Source organism: Symphalangus syndactylus, chromosome 17 (genome assembly GCF_028878055.3).
Source record: "Symphalangus syndactylus isolate Jambi chromosome 17, NHGRI_mSymSyn1-v2.1_pri, whole genome shotgun sequence".
Classification (NCBI taxonomy): Eukaryota; Metazoa; Chordata; class Mammalia; order Primates; family Hylobatidae; genus Symphalangus; species Symphalangus syndactylus.
In genome coordinates, this window is record NC_072439.2 from 33,935,783 (window position 1) to 33,960,141 (window position 24,359).

The window sequence follows — 24,359 nt, forward strand, 5'->3', positions numbered from 1 at the left end:
CACTGCAACCTCCACTTCCCAGGTTCAAGCGATTCTCCTGCCTCAACCTCCCAAGTAGCTGGGATTACAGGTGCCTGCCACCACGCCCAGCTAATTTTTTTTTTTTTTTTGAGATGGAGTCTCGCTCTGTTGCCCAGGCTGGAGTGCAGTGGCGCAATCTCGGCTCACTGCAAGCTCTGTCTCCCAGGTTCACGCCATTCTCCTGCCTCAGCCTCTCTGAGTAGCTGGGACTACAGGCGCCCGCCACCATGCCCGGCTAATTTTTTGTATTTTTGGTAGAGACAGGGTTTCACCGTGGTCTCGATCTCCTGACCTCGTGATCCGCCCGCCTCAGCCTCCCAAAGTGCTGGGATTACAAGTGTGAGCCACCGCACCCAGCCTAATTTTTGTATTTTTAGTAGAGACGGGGGTTTCACCATGTTGGCCAGGCTGGTCTCGAACTCCTGACCTTATGATCCGCCCACCTTGGCCTCCAAAGTGCTGGGATTACAGGCATGAGCCATCGCGCCCGGCCGTTTTTGGTTTTTTGTAGACATGAGGTTTTGCCATGTTGCCCAGGCTGGTCTTGAACTTCTGGGTTCAAGGGATCCTCCTGCCTCAGCCTCCTAAAGTGGTAGGATTACAGGCATGAGCCATCACGTCCAACTTGACAATGATCTTTTTACTGTTTCCATGATTTTGCCTTTCCCAGAATGTCATATAGTTAGAATCATACATACAAGCTACATCATAGCATGTAGCCTTTTCAGATTGGCTTGTTTATTTTATTTAATTAATTAATTTATTTACTTTTGAGATGGGGTCTTACTCTGTCACTTAGGCTGGAGTGCAGTGGCATGATCTCAATTCATGGGGTGGACATAGTGTAGTCCACCTGGGGTGTAGTGATCCTCCTCCTAGGGTGTAGTGATCCTCCCACCTCAGCCTCTAAGTATCTGGGACCACAAGTGTGTGCCACCACATCAGGCTAATTTTTTTTTTTTTTTTTTTTTTAGATGGAGTCTCATTCTGTCACCCAGGCTGGAGTGCCGTGGCGTGATCTCGGCTCACTGCAACCTCCACCTCCCAGGTTCAAGCAACTCTCCTGCCTCAGCCTCCGGAGTAGCTGGGATTACACGCACTCACTACTACAGGTGGCTAATTTATTTTTTGTATTTTTAGTAGAGACAGGGTTTCGCCATATTGGCCAGGCTGGTCTCAAACTCCTGACCCCAGGTGATCCACCTGCCTTGGCCTCCCAAAATGCTGGGATTACAGGCATGAGCCACTGTGCCAGGCCCAGATTGGCTTCTTAATAATATGCATTTAAGTTTCCTCCATGTCTTTTCACAGCTTGATAACTCATTTCTTTTTAGTAATAAATAATATTCTATTGTCTGGATGTACTACTGTTTATTAATACATTCACTTACTGAAGGACATCTTGGTTGCTTCCCCGTTTCAGCAATTATGGATAAAGCTGCTGTAAACATCCACGTGGAAATTTTGTACGGACATAACTTTTCAGTTCATTTGGGTAAATACTAAGGAGCACAACTGCTGGATCATATGGTAAGAGTATGTTTAATTTTGTAGGCAACTGCCAAACCGTCTTTCAAAGTAACTGTACCATTTTGCACTTCCACCAGCAACGAATGAGAGTTCCTGTTGGTCCATATCCTTGTCAGCATTTGGTATTGTCAGTGTTTTGGATTTTGGCTATTCTAATAGGTGTAAGTGATATCTCACTGTTGTTTTAATTTGCAGTTCTCTAATGACATACGATGTCAAACATCTTTTCATATGCGTACCTGCAATCTGTGTATCTTATTTGATGAGGTGATTCTTCAGATCTTTTGCCCACGTTTTAATTGGGTTATACATTTATTGCATTTTAAATGATCTTTGCATATGTTAGTTAGCAATCCTTAATCAGATAAACATATCTGATAAACAAATCAGATAAGGTATCTGATTAAGATATGCAAATATTTTTTTCCAGTCTGTGTCATGTCTTCTCATTCTCTTGACATTGTCTTTAGCAGAGCAGTTTTTAATTTTAATTAAGTCCAATTTATCAATTTTTTTTATGAACCATGTCTTTGGCATTGTATCTAAAAAGTCATTTCCATACCCAAGGTCATCTAGGTTTCTCCTATGTTATATTCCAGGAGTTCTCTCGTTTTGCATTTTACATTTAGGTCTATGATCCATTTTGAGCTAATTTTTGTGAAGGATATAAGGTCTGTGTCTACATTCATTTTTTTCGCATGAGGATTTCCAGTTGTTCTAGCACAGTTATTGAAAAGACTATCTTGCTCTATTGTATTGCCTTTGCTCCTCCCTCGGAGCTCAGTTGACTATATTTATGCGGCTCTATTTCTGTTTCTGGGCTCTCTATTCTGCTCCATTGATCTATTTGTCTATTCTTTTTTTCTTGAGACAAGGTCTGCCTCTGTCACCCAGGCTGGAGTGCAGTGGTGCGATCTTGTCTCACTACAACCTCTGGGCTCAAGCCAACCTCCCACCTCAGCCTCCCAAGTAGCTGGGACTACAGGTGCATGCCACTATGTCCAGCTCATTTTTGCATTTTTTTGTAGAGATGGGGTTTCAGCATGTTGCCCAGGCTGGTCTCAAACTCCTGAGCTCAAGTGACCCACCCTCCTCAGCCTCTCAAAGTGTTAGGATTACAGGTGTGAGCCACCTCACCCAGCCTATTTGTCTATTCACCAATACCACACTGTCTTGATTACTATTAGTCATGAAGTCATGTAGTATTAGCCAACTGACTTTGTTCTTGAATATTGAGTTGACTATTCTGTTTTGTTGTGTTTTATTTTCACCTTTCCATATAACCTTTAGAGACCCTGTCTCAAAAAAAAAAAAAAAAAAAAAAAAAAAAAAAAAAAAAAAAAAAAAGAACAAGCAGCAAGCAGAACAGGTGTTTGTAGATGTTTTTTTCGAGACAGGGTCTTGCTGCATTGCCCAGGCTAGAGTGCAGTGGCAGGATCACAGCTCACTGCAGCTTCAACCTCCCAAGCTTAAGTGATACTCCTGACTCCTCCTCCAGAGTACCTGGGACCACAGACATGCGCTACGACATTTGGATAATTTTTTTTTTTTTTTTTTGAGACTGGGTCTCGCTCTGTTACCCAGGCTGGAGTTCAGTGGCGCAATTTCAGCTCACTGCAACCTCCACCTCCCAGGCTCAAGCAATTCTCCTGCCTCAGCCTCTCAAGTAGCTGGGATTATAGGCATGCGCCACCATGCCCAGCTAATTTTTGTATTTTTAGTAGAGACGGTTTCACCATGTTGGCCAGGATGGATTTTTTTTTTTTTTTTTTAAAGATGGAGGCTTCCCTATGTTGCCAGGCTGGTCTCAAACTCCTGGGCTTAAGCTATCCTCCCACCTCAGCCTCCCAAAGTGCTGGGATTATAGGTGTGAACCACCATACCTGGCCTAGAATACCTTTGATGGAATACAGACAGGAAAAGGACATGAGGGTCCCTTATGGGGTACCTGAAATATTTTCTATCTTGATCTGAGTGATGGCTTCATAGGCCAATATACACATTTTTAAAAATCAAAATACACACTTAAAATTAGTGCACTTTATACATTTTATTGCATGTGTGCTAACTCTCAATTAAAAAAGTATATTAACCAAGTATTACATGAAGTAGAGAACATCCACAACCAAAAAGGAGAGCTGGGGCATCCACAGAGTTAGGTTTCCCTTGTGAAACTCCTCCCTCTAACAAGGCTTTTGATCTTACTAAAGAGCAATTCCCTGCTATGCTAGCAGCAAAGCCTGGAATGTCAGGAGTCAGCAAAATGTTGGGCCAGGTTTCTCCAACTCATGATGAGGCACTTGAAAATGGAAGACTTGAGGATGTAATGTCCACTTTGGACTGTTATGGCTTGAGACATACGTTCTCTAAACCGGGCGCTGAAAAGAGGCAACAATCCCAGGACAAATTATCTGAAATATCCAAGTAACCTATTAGGTCCTGTCTGGCTGGATCCTCCCCATTTCAGTTAAAAGGCGCTGAAGACCAGGGATCAATCCTCGGGTCCTGCAACCTCACTCTGTCTTCTGTCTTTCAGCCTTCTGCAAAAGATGTAGTCAACATTTCCTAAGTTTTCACTTAACAGGGTCTTAGGTCCCTCTGGAAGTTGAGAGCATAAAAAAGCATTCTGGAATCTCTTTGTATTATGGCATTGTTTAGTTCAGACTTAATTTCCTCTTCTGCTTCCTCCTTTGTGACCTCTTACCCCAGGTCAAACAGGGTGACAATCACACAGCCAGCTTGTGATCTGTAAGGGTGTATTATAGACAACAGGGAGGTATTTGTGTCTCCCTGGTGGCTTGTTCAAGGAGCTATAAATGTTGCTTTTTAGTCTGGGATGCTGGTTCCACTTAAAAACCACAAGACTAAGGATTAGGAAGGGAACTGAGACCCGAAGACCATGCTATGCACCAAGACTGTGTGGCTCCAAGAATTCACTGGGGAGGGTGACACTAGCCCTGTAAAATGTCCTCTGTAGTTTGTGGGGCTGTGTGAAGGCACCAGCTCACATTCTGTTTGCCCAGGAGAGATTCACAGTGAAGGAGGTTCCAAACCAGTGAATGCAAAGAAAGATAAAAAATCTGAGAAAACAGTCTCCTTAGGATCAACAGTCTTTTTTCTCAGTTATCTTTTCCTATTTCACATTTCAAAAACTCCTTTCACAGCTGAGCAGCAGTGCTCATTGTGCCAAAGTTGCACACAGCTCAATTCGTTTGAGTTTGGAATTGTGCCCCTTTAAAACCACTTTAAAACCTTTTAGTTCTTTCTTCCTCTGTGCAAGATATACTTGCACACAGCATCAACCCTTCCCCTATGGTGAAATTAATGAATTCCATTTAAAAAAGAATAAAAACACACTGGTGAACACCCAGTATCCTTCTTAAAAAATTTAGAGGCAAAATAGGGGTTGCGGAGAACCCCCACCCCATCAAAACAGGTGTCAAGGCATCCCTTCGCCATCAAGGACAGCCTTCTCACCCCAACACCCCTCTCTGCAGTTGCTGGCCTGGCACCAACAGAGCTAGGTCTTTCCCAACTTTCCCTCCCTCATCTAGTTACCACTCTCTTCAAAAGGAGAGGTCAGGCCGGGTGCAGTGGCTCACCATGATGCATGAAGGGATAAATTCTAGCCCCTGGGACAAGGAGGAGACTAGGGAAATAAGAAACGTCAGTGTTCTCTCAGCATCTGGGATGATAGGGAAATGAAGGTAGCACAGGGGGTTTTGCTTCTTCTAGGAATGGCAGCCTTTTCTTTCAAGAAAACCAAACTGCTTTTCCTAAGAGAGCACTTTGCCCTCTTGTCCTCACCCAAAGTGAGGACAGAGCAAGACTCTGTCTCACAAAAAAAAGAAATAGAAAAAAAAAAAAAAAGAAAAGAAAGAAAAGCCTCCAGCCATTTCTAGGGGACTCCTGTGGGACAGCAACTTTTTCTGAGAAATGGAGAAGGGGAGCAGATGTTGATCTCCCTCACACTTTGGCAGAAGCTGAAGAACTTCTGGATTTGGGTCTGACGTCCTCTGGGTTTTAGTAGAAACCCCCTCTCTACGAAAAATACAAAGTTAGCCGGGCGTGGTGGTGCATGCCTGTAATCCCAGCTACTCGGAAGGCTGAGGCAGGAGAATCGCTTGAACCCGGGAGGTGGAGGTTGTGGTGAGCTGAGATTGCGCCACTGAACTCCAGCCTGGGCAACAAGAGCGAAACTCCATCTCAAAAAAAATAAAAAGAAGGAGAGGTCAGTGCTGGGCTCTTTCCCTTGCCAATCCCCTATCAAGCCCTTTTGCCAACAAAAAAGGAACCAAACATGGGTTTTCCACACCCATGACAGTCCCCAACGTCAAGACAGATCTGTTTCCTGGTGTCACAGGGTGAGGACAAGAGGCCAAAGTGCTTATCCACATCCTACCTCCCTTAGGAAAAGCAGTTTGGTTTTCTTGAAAGAAAAGGCTGCCATTCCTACAAGCATCAAAAAACCCCTGTGCTACCTTCATTTCCCTATCATCCCAGATGCTGAGAGAACACTGACATTTCTCATTTCTCTAGTCTCCTCCTTGTCCCAGGGGCTATAATTCATCCCTTCATGCAACAGGCGCTGTGCTGGGGAATAAGACCACCAGTAGAAGGCACCAGGCTGGGGGTGGTGGCTCACGCCTGTAATCCCAGCACTTTGGGAGGCCGAGGTGGATGGATCACCTGAGGTCAGGAGTTTGAGACCAGCCTGGCTAACACGGTGAAACCCCATTTCTAGCAAAAATACAAAAATTAGCTGGGCATGGTGGCATGCGCCTGTAATCCCAGCTACTCGGGAGGCCAAGGCAGGAGAATCGCTTCAACCCGGGAGGTGGAGGTTGCAGTGAGCTGAGATCATGCCATAGCACTCCAGCCTGGGCAACAGAGTGAGACTCTGTCTCACTAAAAAAAAAAAAAAAAAGAAAGAAAGAAAGAAAAAAAAAAGAAAAAAAAAGCCATTTCCAGGGGAGTCCTGTGGGACAGCAACTTTTTCTGAGAAATGGAGAAGGGGAGCAGATGCTGGTCTCCCTCACACTTTGGCAGAAACTGAAGAACTTCTGGATTTGGGTCTGACGTCCTCTCAACTGAGCTGATGCAGGCCAGTGCCCGATGCAGTGTGTGTGCAAGCTGCAGTGGTGGGTGGGTGGGAACGCCAGGAAGTGTTCATATGGGGGTTGAGGAAGTTTGGGGCATCATGGGAACAGAATGTGCTGGCCCTGTCCCTGAGCCATCCCCAAGCCCCTCCCACTTCCCTGGTCACTAACCAGTTCCAGCTGTGCACAGTTCTGACCATCACTTCCCATACGGCTTCTAGGAACTTATGAGTAATTAAAGAAGTGTGTGTGTATGTCTGTGTTTGTGGGTATGTAGGGGAGTCCTCCTAAAAACAGAGGTTTCCAGGGTAACAGCTTAAAAATTCAACCCCACTCTGCCAAAGAAAGCTGCCTATCTCCTGACTCCCTGAGAGGGAAACAGGTCAGAGGCTAACACCACCAACTCCCACATTTATCCAGGTCAAGGGCAAAGTCGGGGCCAGCCCTAACTTGGTTACAGCTCATGTTTTTCTCACCTCCAGTTTCCAGTTTCAGGCTCCAGACTTGCCCTTCTACCCGCCCTCCGGGATTGCCCTTTCTTCTTTCCGCAGCTTCGCTGCCCACTGCCTCCACAGAGTAAGGGTGGCTGTCAGAGGGGGTGGGCGATAGCTTCGAGATTAGCTTCTCCTGGGCTTAGAAATCTCTACAAACTTTTGCCTTCCACCCATAGCCCCACGGCCCCTGATCATTAGAAAATACTCTCAGAGGTCTACTCTACTCCCACTTGCTATAGTTTAAAATATTGTCATTAAAAATATTTCTGTAAAACTCTTTTGCCACAATTTGTGGACAGAGAGGGAAACCAATTTGCAGGAAGGGAGCAAGCAAGACAAAGAACCCATTTTTTTTCTCTCAGATCAAGTTCTCTTTTTGGGGCAGGCCAGCCACATGTCCTAACCCTTCGCACACATGTCCACATCTCCCCCAGTGAGAGATGACAGATTTAGAGGGAAAAAGAGCTGGGTCAGCCTGGCTCAGGGGGTAGGGGCTGGTGGAGGGGGTGGTCATGATGCTGTGCTGGCAACAATTAGTCATCCAGTCCTTGCACATGTGCCCGGCCTGCAGCTCCTGACTCCAGGGGCTTTTGTTTGGGTGCCTGTGGGAACTCTGGGAAACTGAAGAGTGCTGAGCAAAGATGGCAGCATTCGAGCCTGCTCCAGGCTCTGCTGCATCCTAGCTATGTGACCTGAAGCAACTTATTACAGACTCAGTTTCTCTTTCCGTAAAAAGATGATAATACTGGCCAGGTGAGGTGGCTCACGTCTGTAATCCCAGCGCTTTGGGAGGCCAAGGGAGGTGGATCATTTGAGCTCAGGAGTTTGAGACCAGCCTGGCCAACACAGCAAAATCCCGTCTGTACTAAAAGTACAAAAATTAGCTGGGTGTGGTGGCAAGCGCCTGTAATCCCAGCTATTCGGGTGGCTGAGGCAGGAGAATTGTTTGAACCCGGGAGGCGGAGGTTGCAGTGAGCCAAGATTGCGCCACTGCACTCCCGCCTGGGCTACAGAGTGAGATTCAGTCTTAGAAAAGGAGTAAAAAAGATGATAATACCGGCTGAAGGGTTGTTGTTAACATGTAAATGAAGTTAACTATTTGGCAGCTTTTACTTTTGATTTTTTCTCCCTCTCCTGGCTCCTAAGTTGCTAGAATGTAGTTCCACCCCCATGCCTTCTGAGGCTGGAGTTAGTACCCACCCTCACCTTATGATAACTGCCATCTCTCTCCCTAAGACACTAAATATATATCTATATATACTTTTTTTTTTTTTTCTGGTTAGGCACAGTGGCTCACACGTATAATCACAGCATTTTGGGAGGCTGAGGTGGGCCGATCACCTGAGCCCAAGACCAGCCTGAGCAACATAGGAAACCGGCCTCCCTCACCCCCCACTCTCTGTACAAAAAATACAAAAATTAGCTGGGCTGGTTGGTGTGTGCCTGTAGCCCCAGTGATGCAGGAGGCTGAGGTGGGAGGATTGCTTGAGCCCAGAAGGCGAAGGTTGCAGTGAGCCAGGATTATTGTGCCACTGCATTCCAGCCTGGGAGACCCAAAAAAAAAATTTTTTTTTCTTTTTTTCCTTACATGAGGTTTCTAAGGGGAGGGAGTAATTTGCTATAACATTCATTTCACTTTACGCCTGTCCCTTGCATCCTCCTTGTCTGTCTCTTCCCCACCCCTCCCCTCACCTCTCCTCCATTATCCTCTCTGGCTCCTACAGCTTTCTCCTCCATCCCAGCCAGTCTCTAGGGGCTGAGGCCAGGCAGGCAGAGCTGGGTGAACTCAGTTCCACAGACAGTTTCAAAGAAATGCATCAAAATGTTACTAGTGGTCTCTTTTCGGTAGAATGTACTAGTGGTTTTCATTTTCTTCCTTGTTTGTTTTGGTATTTTCTAATACCAAATATTATAATGAATGATGAATAACTTATTCAGGAAAAAAACACAAAACATTAATTTTAAAAATCGTAATTAATTTTCTTTTTTTTTTTTTGAGACGGAGTCTTGCTCTGTCACCCAGGCTGGAGTGCAGTGGCGCAATCTCGGCTCACTGCAAGCTCCGCTTCCTGGGTTCACGCCATTCTCCTGCCTCAGCCTCTCCGAGTAGCTGGGACTACAGGCGCCCGCCACCACGCCCGGCTAATTTTTTGTCTTTTTAGTAGAGACGGGGTTTCACCGTGGTCTCGATCTCCTGACCTCGTGATCCGCCCGCCTCGGCCTCCCAAAGTGCTGGGATTACAAGCGTGAGCCACAGCGCCCAGCCGATTGTAATTAATTTTCAATTGGCCCATGTTCTGTTCTCAAAAGGAGAAAGACTGGAAAGGGGGTAGAAAGAGAGGAGAAAAACCCCTGCAGGGGACTAAGCAGGAACTTGTCCCCAAACTCCATCATTTCCTGGGTGCATCAGCCTTGGTGATGGGCCCTGTCACTCATCGCTCAGAGGCTTTCTGTCCTTCCTTGCCTGTCACTGGTCACTTGAGACTTAGTCACCCAATGGTTACCAGTTGGGTGGTGGATGGGTCAGAGGGACCAGCATCATTGAGGGCAGCAATATGAATCAGGAGCATCCCCCTCCTTGATCCTGGGCTGTGAGGTGTTCGCTTGTGGCCTCCCAGCCCTTCTGAGAACATAAAAGTTCAGTTACCTTTTCCCCCATTCCTATGTCTACTTCATTGTGCTTTTGAACAATATGCAAATGTTGTATGATGTGTAACTGATGGTGGAGCCTTCAGGGGTCCTAATTACTTAAAGAACAAAGCTCTAAGTGTCAGTGTGGTGTATGGAAACAGCATGAGTTATAGAGTCAGCAGAGGGATTTAAATAAGGTCAGGCCAGTTGGGAGTTCCATGTTCTTGGTCAAATTTCCCTTTCTGAGTATCTATTTCCTCCTACAAAAAGTGGCCGGAATAATTTTCCCCTCACCAGATGGCTGTGAGAACTAAAGGAGATAATATATAAAGCATGTAATACATAGTAGCTTTTTTTTTTTTTACTTTTTTTTTTTTTTGTGGGGGGACAGAGTTTTGCTCTGTCGCCCAGGATGGAGCGCAGTGGTGCAATCTCAGCTCACTGCAACCTCTGTCTCCCGGGTTCAAGCAATTCTCCTGCCTCAGCCTCCTGAGTAGCTGGGATTACAGGCGCGTGCCACCACGCCTGGCTAATTTTTGTATTTTTAGTAGAGATGGGGTTTCACCATGTTGGCCAGGCTGGTCTCAAACTCTTGACCTCGGGTGATCCACCCACCTCGGCCTCCGAAAGTGCTGGGATTACAAGTGTGAGTCACCATGCCCGGCCTTTAATTCCTTTAATTTTTTATTTCCATAGGTTTTTGGGGAACAGGCGGTATTTGATTACATGAGTTCTTTAGTGTTTAGTGGTGATTTGTGAGATTTTGGTTCACCCATCACCCAATAGTAGGTATTTTTATTTTAATTAATTAATTAATTAATTTTGAGACGGAGTCTCACTCTGTCACCAGGCTGGAGTGCAGTGGCGCAATCTCAGCTCACTGCAATCTCTGCCTCCCCAGTTCAAGCAATTCTCCTGCCTCAGTCTCTCGCCTCAGTCTCCCGAGTAGCTGGGATTACAGGCGCATGCCATCGCACCTGGCTAATTTTTGTATTTTTGGTAGAGACAAGATTTCGCTATGTTGGCCAGGCTAGTCTCAAACTCCTGACCTCGTGATCCGCCCACCTCGGCCTCCAAAAGTGCTGGGATTACAGGCATGAGCCACTGCTCCCGTCCGGTATTTTTAAATGCAAGTTTTTCTTCTTTTCCTTGCATAGCATTTAAGGCCCTCTCCAAATTCTGTCTCCCAACCATTTTCCCACCCTGGTCATTCTTTGACAGTGATTTATTAAGCACAGCCTCGAAAGCACGGAGATGGCCTGGGGTAGGCACTCGGGATTCAGTGGTGAATGAAGCAGTCCTGATCCTTCTGACTTACTGAGTACGGCAGTCTCTCAGCTCTGCACTTTTACTCAAGACCTGCACTGTCTGTCTCTCGGTATCCTTTTACCCTATCAATTCTTTTTTTTTTTTTTTTTTTTGAGATGGAGTTTTTGCTCTGTTGCCCAGGCTGGAGTGCAATGGTGCGATCTCAGCTCACTGCAACCTCTGCCTCCCGGGTTCACGTGATTCTCCTGCCTCAGCCTGCCGAGTAGCTGGGATTACAGGCGCCCACCACCACACCTGGCTAATTTTTGTATTTTTAGTAGAAACAAGGTTTCACCATGTTGGTCAGGCTGGTTTTGAACTCTCGATCTCAAGTGATTCACCCACCTCAGCCTTTCAAAGTACTAGGATTACAGGAGTGAGCCACCATGCCTGGCCTTACCCCGTCAATTCTCAGCTGGCCTTCAAAGTCCATCTCAAAGCCTGCCTTCTCAGCAAACCTCCCCCCAGCCCCAAGCCCCTTAGGGTGAATCACCTCTGGCCTGGCACGCTGGCTCCCCTCTTCCCAGGTGTTTGGATCTGCCTCACTGGATCCGTAAGCTCCCTGAGAGTAGGCTCTGGGCCCTTTACTTATTTGTGCCCTTGTTAAGCCCCACCTACACCCACATATTCCAGGCTCATTAGATTCTTGAAATAATGACTTTTTAATTAAAGCAGACATAAGTAGGTTTCAGGAGCATTTATATTCCCAACTTGGTCTTGGGTACAAAGAAACTGAGACTTCATGCTTGACTCCTTCACCTGAAACCCAAGCTACCTCAGCTGTTTCCTACCTCTCAGCTTATCCTAGGGAGACTCAAAGGTAGGGGCGGAGTGATTTGCTGGCCCAGGGTCCCTGAGGCATAGCGATGTCTAATTCCAGGGGATGTCCATGATCCCTATCTCTAGTCTCTCCAGAGATTCTGGTTCTCGTCCTGCCTGGATGCTCACCCTAGGGCAGTATGAAGTTTTTCCGTCTCCAGCAGAGGACTCTGAGGGAAGGGATTGGGAACTCTCTTTGGTTTCTGCTCTCTGGTGGGGCAAGGGTTAATGGTGAATTGCAACATATCTCTTGGCTGAGTCACCTCCCTCTGCCTCTCCCCCAAATTCCCTTCAGCTGTTATAAAGAGGACCAGAGGCTGGAGAGTAAAAAGAACTGGAGGTAAGAGCCCCTCTGCCTAGCACTGCTCCCCCAGGCTCCCAGAAATCTCAGGTCAGAGGGCACGGGCAGCCTCTGGAGCTCTTGTCTGGTGGGACCATGAACTGGCAGCAGCTGTGGCTGGGCTTCCTACTCCCCATGACAGTCTCAGGCCGGGTCCTGGGGCTTGCAGAGGTGGCGGCCGTGGTAAGTCCCCCAAGAAAGAGACCTGGGCCAGCGGAGGGACAGGGGTTACTGCTCCACAGCCCCATCCAAGCCTCCCTCCTGACCTTCAGCCTCTCTGCCTTTCCCTTGCTCTCTCTGCCCCATGGTCTACCCTGCCCATCTCCCGCTGCTTCCCCTTGTTCCACCTGAGCCCCTTCTCTAAGGTGCTTCTCCATTAGTGCTTCCATATCTTGTCCCTCCTCTCCTGATGGACCTGTTAGGTCACTTAGAAGCTTTACTCTGAGACTAACCCCCTTTTAACCTGCTTACCTCCACTGCCATCATAGGACTACCTGTCACAATATGGGTACCTACAGAAGCCTCTAGAAGGATCTAATAACTTCAAGCCAGAAGATATTACCGAGGCTCTGAGGTGAGAAGCTATGAGGTGTATGCCTTTAGGGCTAAGGTCTCAAGGTCTTCTTCCTTCTCATCCCTTCCTTTCCCCAGGCCCACCTCCTCCTGACCCTAAACCACGCCAGGGATCTAGAGATGGGTGGCGATCATTATTATGGTGGTGGGGCATGGGGTGAGATGGGGATTCACAGACAAGGAATACAGTCATTGGATCTTCCTAGGCCATAAGCACTCCTTTGGAGTCTCTACCCACATCATATCTCAAATACTAATATTTAGTTATAGTCCACATAAAGTATAATGATATGTAAAACTGAGTTGAGTTGTTGACATGCTGTTACCTTTTGTGGGCCTTTAATTTGGTACTTATTTATTTCTATTTTATAGTTTTATATGTTGATGTAATGGATTGTTTTTCTTTCTGCTCTCAGATATGTTCACGTCCCTTGAAAAGCCCCTAGGCCCTATGACAGTCCATAGATGGATGAAATTGCTCCAGGGCAAGCTGGGCTGGGAGGGGTATCCATTCAGGAAGGGAGAAGGCTGAAGGAGGACAGGCTGGCAGATGGGAGCACTAGTGGAAAGCTCTCCAGAGCAGGGGAGCCAGACACCTCCACAGAGTAGGAGAAGGTTGGAAATTGCAGTAGAGGGGCTGGGCATGGTGGCTCATGCCTGTAATCCCAGCACTTCGGGAGATCCAGGCAGAGGGATTGCTTGAGCCCAGAAGTTTGACAGCAACCTCGTCAACATAGTGAGACTCCATCTCTACCAAAAAAGAAAGGAAGAAAGAGAAGAAAAAGGAAGGAAGGAAGGAAGGAAGGAAGGAAAAGGAAGGAAGGAAGGAAGGAAAAGGAAGGAAGAAAGGAAGGAAGGAAGGAAGGAAGGAAGATTGCAGTAGAGGAGGAAGGCTACACCTGAGGGCAAACTTACTCGAATAAAAGAGACTGAAAATGGGGAGATGAAGCTGGAGTATCTCCATTTCTGCAGAACAGAAGAGAAAGTCCCAGTTATGAGGACTGGAGGCTGGAGTAACCCTGTCAGCTTCAGGGATTCTGTGCTATTCTTGGCCATGACCTTGGGCAGCGGGAAGTCAAAGAGCAATCATCTCCCAGTCATTTCAGATTTTCCTGTCCTGGTAGACCCATCCCTCTCCCTCCTTCAGAGCTTTTCAGGAAGCATCTGAACTTCCAGTCTCAGGTCAGCTGGATGATGCCACAAGGGCCCGCATGAGGCAGCCTCGTTGTGGCCTAGAGGATCCCTTCAACCAGAAGACCCTTAAATACCTGTTGCTGGGTGAGAACGGAGCCTGGAAAAGGGAGGGAGAGGAGGGGGTGATGTGGTTTTGGCGTGTGGGTGGCATTAGGACAGTCTGGACCAGCTCAGTGTTGAATAGATAATCACCTGGTGATTACCTGGTTATCACCTGTCTTGGGGGTTGAGTGTCTAAACCCAGAGGAGCTCTCTGGGGTTGGCAGAAGGATCTGCATTTCTAATCTGTTTTCTGGTCATTAACTAGGCCGCTGGAGAAAGAAGCACCTGACTTTCCGCATCTTGAACCTGCCCTCCACCCTTCCACCCCACACAGCCCGGACAGCCCTGCGTCAAGCCTTCGAGGACTGGAGCAACGTGGCTCCCTTGACCTTCCGAGAGGTGCAGGCTGGCGCGGCTGACATCCGCCTCTCCTTCCATGGCCGCCAAAGCTCGTACTGTTCCAATACTTTTGATGGGCCTGGTAGGCAACACTTCTCAGTTCCCACCTCATAGACCTCTGAGATTACCTCTGTCTCCTTGAACCAGTGACTCTAGAACCTTGATGTTTGGGCTGCCCTTTATCCCACCTGCACCATACACTCTCTAATTACCTTCTAATGGGAGCAGGGGCGCAGTTGGTCATCTACATGGAGCCTCCTCTTTGAAACTTCCTCCCTCCCTCCCTTCCTTCTCTCCTTCCCTCCCTCCCTCCCTTCCTTCCTTCCTTCTCTCCCTCCCTCCCTTCCTTCCTTCTTTTCTTCCTTCCTTCTTTCCCTCCCTCCCTTCTTTCCTTCCTCTCTCTTGCTTGCTTGACAGAGTCTCACTCTGTTGCCCAGACTGGAGTACAGTGACACAATCATGGCTCACTGCAGCCTCAACCTCCCAGGCTCAAGTGATCCTCTCGCCTCAGCCTCCCAGGTAGACACTACAGGCAAACACTACCACACCTGGCTAATTTTTGTAGAGATGAGGTTTTGCTATGTTGCCCAGGCTGGTCTTAAACTCCTGTACTCAAGCAATCCTCCTGCCTTGGCCTCTGAAAGTGTTGGGATTACAGGTGTGAGCCATCACCCCTGGCTGCCTATGCTTCTTTTTCTCCCTTAAGTTCCCCTGTTCAAGGCATACCTTAGAGGTATGGGCCAGAGAGGAGGTATGAGTCAGAGAGCAGGGAGTGGCTGGGGAGGTAAGGGACAGTGATGGGCATTCCTGAGAGAACTGGGTGATGACAGGGGAGTCTGAAAGGAGAGAAAGAAGCATCCAAGAGACAGTGAACATAGCTGGGGGAATTTTAAGGGCATGCATTAATTAGAGTTTATAATAGGCAGGGTGTGCTCTAGCCTAGCGGGCTCTGACCTCCTTCCTATTCACCTTTGCCTTTGTCCAGGGAGAGTCCTGGCCCATGCCGACATCCCAGAGCTGGGCAGTGTGCACTTCGATGAAGACGAGTTCTGGACTGAGGGGACCTACCGCGGGGTGAACCTGCGCATCATTGCAGCCCATGAAGTGGGCCATGCTCTGGGGCTTGGGCACTCCCGATATTCCCAGGCCCTCATGGCCCCAGTCTACCAGGGCTACCGGCCCCACTTCAAGCTGCACCCAGATGATGTGGCAGGGATCCAGGCTCTCTATGGTCAGTCCCTCCCCCTAGTGAGGGGGAGAGTCAGTCTGACTCCCACGTCAAGGCTTGAAGAGACAGGTCTAGCCTCCATGTAGGGATATAGCTTAGTGTCTTTCTTCTTTCTTCTCCTCCAGCCCAGTTACTCAGGCTTCTTCATTCTCAGGAATAGTTTTTCTCTGACTCTTCTATGTCTAATCTTCCTTCCAGGCCTCTCTCCTGACACTCATGCTTGGGGATGGAGAATGCACATTCCTTTTTTTTTTGAGATGGAGCCTCACTCTGTCACCCAGGCTGGAGTGCAATGGCATGATCTTGGCTCACTGCAACCTCCGCCTCCTGGGTTCAAGCGATTCTCCTGCCTCAGCCTCCCAAGTAGCTGGGATTACAGGTGCACACCACCACGCCCAGCTAATTTTTTTTGTATTTTAGTAGAGACAGGGTTTCACCATGTTGCCCAGGCTGGTCTTAAATTCCTGAGCTCAGGCAATCCACCCACCTCAGCCTCCCAAAGTGCTAGGATTATAGGCGTCAGCCACTACACCCGACAAGAATGCACATTCTAACAATCCTCCTTCTCCCTTTCTGGTGCCTCTCAAACCTAGAATGTGTCTCCTGCTGATATCAACATAATATTGCCGACCACAAATGAAAACGCTCTAGGATTCCCTTTTCCCCTCTGTATGGGGCCTCTGAGCAAAACTTACAGGAGACTGGTATGGAGGACAGCTGCTGTGAGTTCTCTCCCTAAGCAGCATTACTTTACCTTATAGGCAAGAAGAGTCCAGTGATAAGGGATGAGGAAGAAGAAGAGACAGAGCTGCCCACTGTGCCCCCAGTGCCCACAGAACCCAGTCCCATGCCAGACCCCTGCAGTAGTGAACTGGATGCCATGATGCTGGGTGAGGCCCCTCCCCTCCAGGCTGTTGGCAGGCGGTGGGGGCAGCCTGCTGATCCTGAGGCCTGGACATATGGGAGTGACATGGGACTTCAGCATGAGCAATGGAGGTTAGACCCCAGGCATTAATGACCATGGAAGGAGACACGTGACATGGGGAGGGAGAGTTCGGAGCCAAATTAAAGGCAGCTTAGGCAGGCACTTACCAAGGTTGCCACCCTCTAAGGGCCACTAGAACACATCTGGAAATGGAGCAAGATGGAGAAAACTATATTACCCAGATTGCCTGTTAGAGAGGGTGCACCTGGTTGGAAGGACAACTAGGAAGCCACTTGGAGGGGAGGGTGAGGTTCCTAAGGAGGAATAGCTATCTGCAGGGCTTTTGTTTTGTTGAGTGGACCAGAGCTGAAATGCTCTGAGCAACAAAGCATTGAGTCCTCTTTCTCTGCCTTTAATTTTCTCCTTGAATTAAAGTAGAATGAATTTTTGAAGAATCAGCCTGCAGGGAGAGGGCAAATTGTTAGTAGGGCTGAGATACCCCTAAGTTTCTGTCTACTTGACCTCTGTCTTTTTGACTTGTTGACACACCATTACTCTCAGGGCCCCGTGGGAAGACCTATGCTTTCAAGGGGGACTATGTGTGGACTGTAACAGATTCAGGACCGGGCCCCTTGTTCCGAGTGTCTGCCCTTTGGGAGGGGCTCCCCGGAAACCTGGATGCTGCTGTCTACTCGCCTCGAACACAATGGATTCACTTCTTTAAGGGTAAGGGGGCTAGTTACAGTGTCTTACTTGAGGAGGGCCTAATCTTAAAGAAACTATGAAAAGGAGGGAGATGAGAAGTTTCTGAATGGGTGGACCGGAGGAGACCGAAAGCTATCACCTGAGGACAGAGGTGACTTGTTCTTTCCTCACATGCTCTCAGGAGACAAGGTGTGGCGCTACATTAATTTCAAGATGTCTCCTGGCTTCCCCAAGAAGCTGAATAGGGTAGAACCTAACCTGGATGCAGCTCTCTATTGGCCTCTCAACCAAAAGGTGTTCCTCTTTAAGGTATAAAGTTCAAAGCAAGGGCAAATCCCTTCTTAGGAGGAGTGGGCTACTTTATACTGAGAAGCAAAGCTTGCGCTTGAAGGGAGATGTTCTGCAGCTGCAGTGGGCTGGGGTAGACCTCTGGGGGTCCTAAGCTCTCTCCTCTTCCTCTCCCCTCTCCCAACCCATCCCATACCCAGGGCTCCGGGTACTGGCAGTGGGACGAGCTAGCCCGAACCGACTTCAGCAGCTACCCCAAACCAATCAAGGGTTTGTTTACGGGAGTGCCAAACCAGCCCTCGGCTGCTATGAGTTGGCAAGATGGCCGAGTCTACTTCTTCAAGGGCAAAGTCTACTGGCGCCTCAACCAGCAGCTTCGAGTAGAGAAAGGCTATCCCAGAAATATTGCCCACAACTGGATGCACTGTCATCCCCAGACTATAGACACTACCCCATCAGGTGGGAATACCACTCCCTCAGGTACGGGTACAACCTTGGATACCACTCTCTCAGCCACAGAAACCACGTTTGAATACTGACTGCTCAACCACAGACACAATCTTGGACATTAACCCCTGAGGCTCCACCACCCACCCTTTCATTCCCTCCTAGAAGCCTAAGGCCTAATAGCTGAATGAAATACCTGTCTGCTCAGTAGAACCTTGCAGGTACTGTGGCAGGGGCATGACCGTAGACCTCAGGCCTCTAACACTTCCAACTCCAGCCACCACTCTCCTGTGCATTTTCACTCCTGAGAAGTGCTCCCCTAGCTCAGCTCCCCTAACTTGGATTTGGCCCCCAACTCCATTTCCTGTCTGTCTTAGACAGCCCTTCCAACTGTGTCATCTCTTCTCTGGAGGTCAATGGTAGAGGGAGATGCCTGGGTCCTGTTCTTCCTACATAAAATGCAAGAAAACAGCATGGCCAGTAAACTGAGCAAGGGCCTTGGAATCCTTGAGAATCACATTTATGTGCTTATGATTACGGGCAAGCTAATTAACCTTGTTGAATCTCAGATTCCCCATTTGCAACATTAGGTTAAGACCAGTACTGCAGGATTGTTGCACTAAATGAAATACTGTATGTGAAGTGCCTGGCACAGTGTCTGGTACATTTGTGTTTAATAAAAGCTAACTCCATGTTCATAAGAGAGGACTGAACAGCTCTTCCTCTAGCTGTCTGGCTGTGTAACTCCCACAATAGTCTGTATAATAAAGGTACCTCTATTAGATCTTTAGGGGACAGAGGATTTGTCAAGATGGTTAGCTCTTTGTTTTGGGGTGCAGAGAAAGAAAAGAGCAACAGTAGAGGCTGGACTCCCTGGTTAATGCCATTTTATTCACATGTTCTCCCTCCCTCCCATTGTAGCCTTGCTGCCCAGGGAAGGGATATGTCTTCCTTTATGCAGCTGGGAAACCAGGAACAGACCTTGGGCAGGAGAGTCAGAGGGGGAAGAGTTAGAATGGGTTAGTGGCTGGAACAAAGTTCTGGTTAAGGAGGGAATTAGTGCCACCCACAGTGAGAAGCAGAGAAGGCACTTGTCTCCTATGCAGCCCTGAAGACCAGGCTCCTTTGGGCAAAAGGCAAGACTCTGGCAGGCGGGCCAATGCTCTCTCCTTGGAGCAAGAAGCCAGCTTTTGGGGAAGGCAGGTCCTGAGGCAGGCATTGCCCTGTGGTCTTCCCCAGGTTGAGGAGAGAAGTGGAAGCACCATGGAAGATAGTGCTCCCAGCTGAGGTAGGAGGCTGGGGGGTGGGTGGGGTGGGTGGGGGTAGTTTAAGCCTATGGGGCCCAGGGGGAAAGGCCAAACAGAAACCCAACTACCCCCTAATGAAGGGCCTGGAGGTTGGGGTATCTTGGAGCTCCTCAGAGCCCTTCTTCCCATCAAAAAGCTATCAAATGCCTTGGAAGCTCCCTGATCCTACAAAACAAAAAAACGCTTATTTTTACCACTGTGAGGCACGCTGAGGTAGATATTTAAAAGGCTATTTCAAGACCAGGTGAGGTGGCTGTAATCCTAGCACTTTGGGAGGCTGAAGCAGGAGGATCACTTGAGCCCAGGAGTTCAAGACCAGCTTGGGCAACATAGGGAGACCCTGTCCCTGCAAAAAAATAAAAACGAATAAATAAAAATTAGCTGTGTGTGGCGTCTGTGATCCCAGCCACTCAGGAGGCTGAATGAGAGGCTCGCTTGGGCCGGGGAAATCAAAGTTGTCATGAGCTGTGATCACGCCATGGCACTGGACACAACAAGAAAAAAAAAAAAGCTATATGGGTAAGGCTTGGAGGGAATTCGGGAGTCAGTTTCTTTGGGGACCAGGGCACCTCTATTATTGGTCAGAGGTAAATATTCATACTTCCCTTCCTCCCCCTTCCCCATAAGATTCTTCTCTGTTCTTGGAACATATCCCTACAAGGCTGGTCTGGGTTGAGGCACAGATCCTGTCCCCAAGTCCAAGAGGTGGGGAAGTTTGTGTGCAGGTCCTGTGGGCTCAAACCCTGCCCACCTAGTGTTCCCAGGCCCTCACAGGTGTGAGGGAAAAAGTGGAAGTCTAGGCTCAGGTCTGGTTAGAACCAGAGATTAAGGTGAGGGGTACAGTGGAACCACAGTCAGAATCCAGGTCCAGGACGGTGTGGGGGGCTGTGGCCTGGGGTCCTGGTCCCAGTTGGCACTCTTGAAGACTCTGGAAGTAACTCTAGAGGGACACAGGGCAGAGAGGGAGTAAGGAGGGGCCTGGGTCAGAGCCCCCCTCCCACCCTGACCATCCCCATATGCCCTCTGCTCCATCTGCCCAGGGTGTCCCCAAGCCCCCCACTCACTGGAGCGAGACTGTCAGCAGGGCTGCAGATATTGGCAGGGAGCTGGTGCCGACAGCTGCCCTCACAAAGCCCCACCCCAGAGGGGATCCAGTGCCATTTGGCCTTTTGCTGAAGGGTCTGAAGGAGTTGGAGATGGCTTTGCTGGTGGCTTAAGACTACTGCTGGCCAGGCGCGGTGGCTCACACTTGTAATCCCAGCACTTTGGGAGGCTGAGGTGGGTGGATCACTTGAGGTCAGGAGTTTAAGACCAGCCTGGCCAACATGGTGAAACCCCATCTCTACTAAAGATACAAAAATTAGCCGGGCATGGTGATGCATATCTGTAATCCCAGTTACTTGGGAAGCTGAGGCATGAGAATCACTTGAATCCAGGAAGCGGAGGTTACAGTGAGCCAAGATCATGCCATTGTACTCCAGCCTGGGTGACAGAGTGAGACTCCGTCTCAAAAAGACCACTGCTTCGGAGGCGGCAATACAGACTCAAGGAGGCCTCTTTAGACCCTGAATCCTACCCTATACACACTCACATTCTAAAGAAACCCATTTGACCTTCCTGTTGTTTCTCTCAAGCCTCATCTTACCCCCATTTATTCCTTTTTTTTTTTTTTTTTTTTTGAGATGGAGTCTCGCTCTGTCGCCCAGGCTAGAGTGCAGTGGCGTGATCTTGGCACACTGCAAGCTCCGCCTCCTGGGTTCAAGCCATTCTCCTGCCTCAGCCTCCCGAGTAGCTGGGACTATAGGCGCCCGCCAACAGGCCCAGCTAGTTTTTTTTTTTTTTTGTATTTTTAGTAGAGATAGGGTTTCACCGTGTTAGTCAGGATGGTCTTGATCTCCTGATCTCGTGATCCACCTGCCTTGGCCTCCCAAAGTGCTGGGATTATATGCGGGAGCCACCGTGCCCAGCACCCCCCCCCCACAATTTATTCTAAAAGAAACTCTTTGGAACTCTATTCTTTCCTCCTAGACTTCCCTGAGATCCTCCTTTCCTTCCGTAACTCTTTCCTGCTTCCCCTGACTCCTTCAACTTTTTTTTTCAGTGCCCTGCCCCATTCACCTTGGACATCCTCCCCCACTCTCCTTCCTCAAGTGTATTTCTCCCCTTCCCTCCTCAAGTCTAGGAACTGGGGACATGAGTAGGCACAGGTTGGCTGCTTCTGTACCACAGCACTAACTCACCATTGGTGTGGCCTCCATGTTCCTCAGGCATGACCTTGCTTCTGTACCACAGCACTAACTCACCATTAGCGTGGCCTCCATGTTCCTCAGGCACGAGCTTCCACTGGGCCAGGGCCCCAAGGGCCCCCAAGGCTGGCCAGATCCCCAGTAAGACCCAGCTATATCAGCAGTGAGAAGGCAAGGCTGGAAGTGTCTGCAGGCGTTGGCCCAGCTGACTGCCCAGTGCCAGCCCCTCCAGGAAGTAGTCAACACAGGCCACAAGCACTGCAGAACCCAGCAGGGCTGTGCCCAGAACTGTGAATGGACGTGGCCACCAAAGCGTGAGCAGGGATCCCAGCAGCGCCAGCCCCACCAGCCCCCCAGCTGGCACCTAGGCTGAAGATGGTTGGTAGATAGGCTCAGAAGCCAGCAGGGCTCCGGCACCCAAGGTCAGGCCTAGCAGGAGACCAGTCAATAAGAGCCCAACACAGTGAACCAACACGGTGACCACGCCGCAGAGGAATCATGATGACCACGGCGATGCCCACTCTCATTTCTAGGCTCAGCTGTGTCTCCAGCACCCGCACCTTGTGGCACAGTAGGAAGCTCAACAGCGCTCCTGACAGCTGACCGGAGAGAAACATCACTGTCTTGAAGCAGCGGTAGCCTGGGAAGTGAGGCAGGAGGCATTGTGAGGCAGGAAGGGGGCTCTACAGGGATGACTGATGAATTCCAAGGGAGAGGAATGGCTCACTAGAGGAGCAGAAGACAGGAGCAGCACGTCAAGGGACCTCAAGGCCAGGGGCAGAATGGGGTAGCTTAGGGTCGGGGGGGCACTGTTTCAGGAACTGTGAGGGAATGGGAGGGAAAATCAAGAGGTAAGATGGGGAGTAAGGATAGAAAGAAGGTCTAGTCCTTTCAGGGATAGCAGATAGGAAAAAATCAGCACAAGCTGATTCAGGTTTTTTGGGAAGAGTGAAGAAGTCTGAAACATAGAGAATAATTTAGAAGTGGGGTTTTCAGGTAGAAGTTAAGAGAAGAGCAAATGATAGATGCCAGAGGTGAGAGCTGGAAGGCATGGGCATGGAGGATGGACAAGAAGCTGGCAAGAGCAACACGGGCCTAGGAATACAGCCAGAGCAACATGGGCCACACTGGAGGTAGGAACCCCTGGCAGAGGAGGTGAGATGGCCCAGGAGCAAGGAGGAAAGCTGGCATCATCCTTGAGGGTGACAGTCTTGGGCAATGGCCCCCCAGGTCCTTGGCCCTGCCCTCACTGAAGCAGCAGTAGATGATTCCAAAGCAGCAGCAAAGGGCACACACCAGGGCAGGTGCCAGTTCAGGATTGTCCTGGGGTTCCAAAACACATTTTGGGTCTGGAGGCTCTGGGAGTTGTTGATTAAAGGGCCTGGGGTCAGATGTCACAGCCAGGGGCAGCAAGACTTTCTCCATGGCCAAAGAGAAAGTGGTCACAGAGGGGGAAGTGTCAGCTCCTCTCATCCATCCATGAATGTCTTTAGGGGATTGGGAAACCTGCAGCGGGGCACGGGGCAGAAACTCAGGTGCCCATAAATCTTGAGGACTCTGTACCTCTATTTCTTTTAAATAATGGTGCCCATTTCAGGAGCCAGTATGACCCTGTTGAGGTAACTGAAGAAATCTACAGGATTGGATTGAGAGGAGCAGGATCTGTCTTTACCACTCTCTGAAACAAGGACACTTAAGTAAAATGTAAAATGAAATCTTATAAAGTAATGAAAATCTTATGAAGTAATGAGCCTTTGCCTCCCCCCACCACCCTGCAGCTCTTCAGGGTGAGGGTGGAAAGAACAGGAAGCCCTGGGTGTGTGGAGGAAGGGGTGCAGGGACATTATTGCCCCATCTGCGACTGGGACTTAATACTACCCCACTGGATTGGGAAGGGTGAGGTTAATAGAGAGGGGAGAGGGAGGGAGAACAGGAGAGCATGAGTCATAGTGGGGGGTCTCTGGACATCTGCTCCAGCCCCAGGGCAGAAAGAGGGAAAAAACCAGACACCAAGAGTTTGGGATGAGGAATTAAGTAGAGACAGTCACCCACAGTTTGTCAGGGTTTTAAAGCCTCAGCTTCATGCTGAGATGGAGTTGTTGGAGGAAGGGGCATCCAGCCACAGTCCTAATCCCACAGCCCCTCATGGAATAAGCAGGGAGTTTGTCCACAGACATCTCACATCCTGGTAGCCACTCGCACCTCCCCTTAGGATATTGGTGGGACTTTTCCTACCTCATCCTTCCCCCAGCAGTATCAGGGCTGCCAATGGGATTTGAATTCAAATCCTGAAAGGAGAACACCAAGGAGGAGCTGGCATTTTGGGCACTGTGGGAATGAAGTGGCAAAAATGCAGGCACTTTACTTTCTTCAGCTGTCCTTTGGATATCAAGGTCCTTACAGGCTGGAGGGTTGGCTCTCGGAGCTCCTCTCCTCAATCTGCTTGGAAGTCTGGGGACCCTGAACAAGCGGGGGTTGGGGAGGGGATGTTAACTACTCACCATCCTGCCAGGGTTGAGGAGAGGAGGGGGGGGAAGTGCTTCCCTAGACCCCCAGATGCATCCCTGCTCGGAGGTCCTAGACGCCGGGGGTACGGCTGTCGGTCGAGAGCACCCCCAGGGTCACTCTGTTTGTTGCTGCCTAAACTCTTTCAAGTCGCAGCCCAGGCTCTGTGAGCTAAATGCAACTAGCTTGCAGGGTGGAGAAAGGGGACAGGGCGTGTGTGTTGGGGTGTGTGTGTGTGTGTGTGTGTATGCGCGCGCG

At 49.1% G+C, this 24,359-nt stretch overlaps 1 protein-coding gene across 3 annotated transcripts; it reads left to right on the top strand.

The window, feature by feature from the left end:
- Nucleotides 1–980: 980 nt before the first annotated feature.
- MMP19 (matrix metallopeptidase 19) lies at nucleotides 981–18,931 on the top strand. 3 transcript variants are annotated; one of them, XM_055250711.2, is made up of 11 exons: nucleotides 981–1,133; nucleotides 1,445–1,551; nucleotides 10,779–12,425; nucleotides 12,731–12,816; nucleotides 13,963–14,093; nucleotides 14,317–14,532; nucleotides 15,436–15,681; nucleotides 16,440–16,568; nucleotides 17,165–17,329; nucleotides 17,490–17,617; nucleotides 17,797–18,931. In XM_055250711.2, exons 3-11 carry the CDS (start codon nucleotides 12,339–12,341, stop codon nucleotides 18,133–18,135), a joined length of 1,527 nt encoding a protein of 508 aa, XP_055106686.1. In that variant the 5' UTR covers nucleotides 981–1,133; nucleotides 1,445–1,551; nucleotides 10,779–12,338; the 3' UTR covers nucleotides 18,136–18,931. The 3 variants fall into 3 exon arrangements, with proteins under 3 accessions (XP_055106686.1, XP_063477506.1, XP_055106687.1); XM_055250712.2 differs by having other exon boundaries at nucleotides 982–1,133; nucleotides 12,198–12,242; nucleotides 13,992–14,093; nucleotides 17,797–18,913; XM_063621436.1 differs by lacking the exon at nucleotides 10,779–12,425 and having other exon boundaries at nucleotides 17,797–18,913.
- Nucleotides 18,932–24,359: the final 5,428 nt, after the last annotated feature.

What these genes read in the sequence shown, in the direction of transcription:
- MMP19 (XM_055250711.2), top strand. Translation starts at nt 12,339, where the DNA reads ATGAACTGGCAGCAGCTGTGGCTGGGCTTCCTACTCCCCATGACAGTC. An exon ending in GATATTACCGAGGCTCTGAG is followed by an intron (nt 12,817 to 13,962) that starts GTGAGAAGCTAT and finishes TCCCTCCTTCAG; the next exon opens with AGCTTTTCAGGAAGCATCTG. An exon ending in ACTGGATGCCATGATGCTGG is followed by an intron (nt 16,569 to 17,164) that starts GTGAGGCCCCTC and finishes CATTACTCTCAG; the next exon opens with GGCCCCGTGGGAAGACCTAT.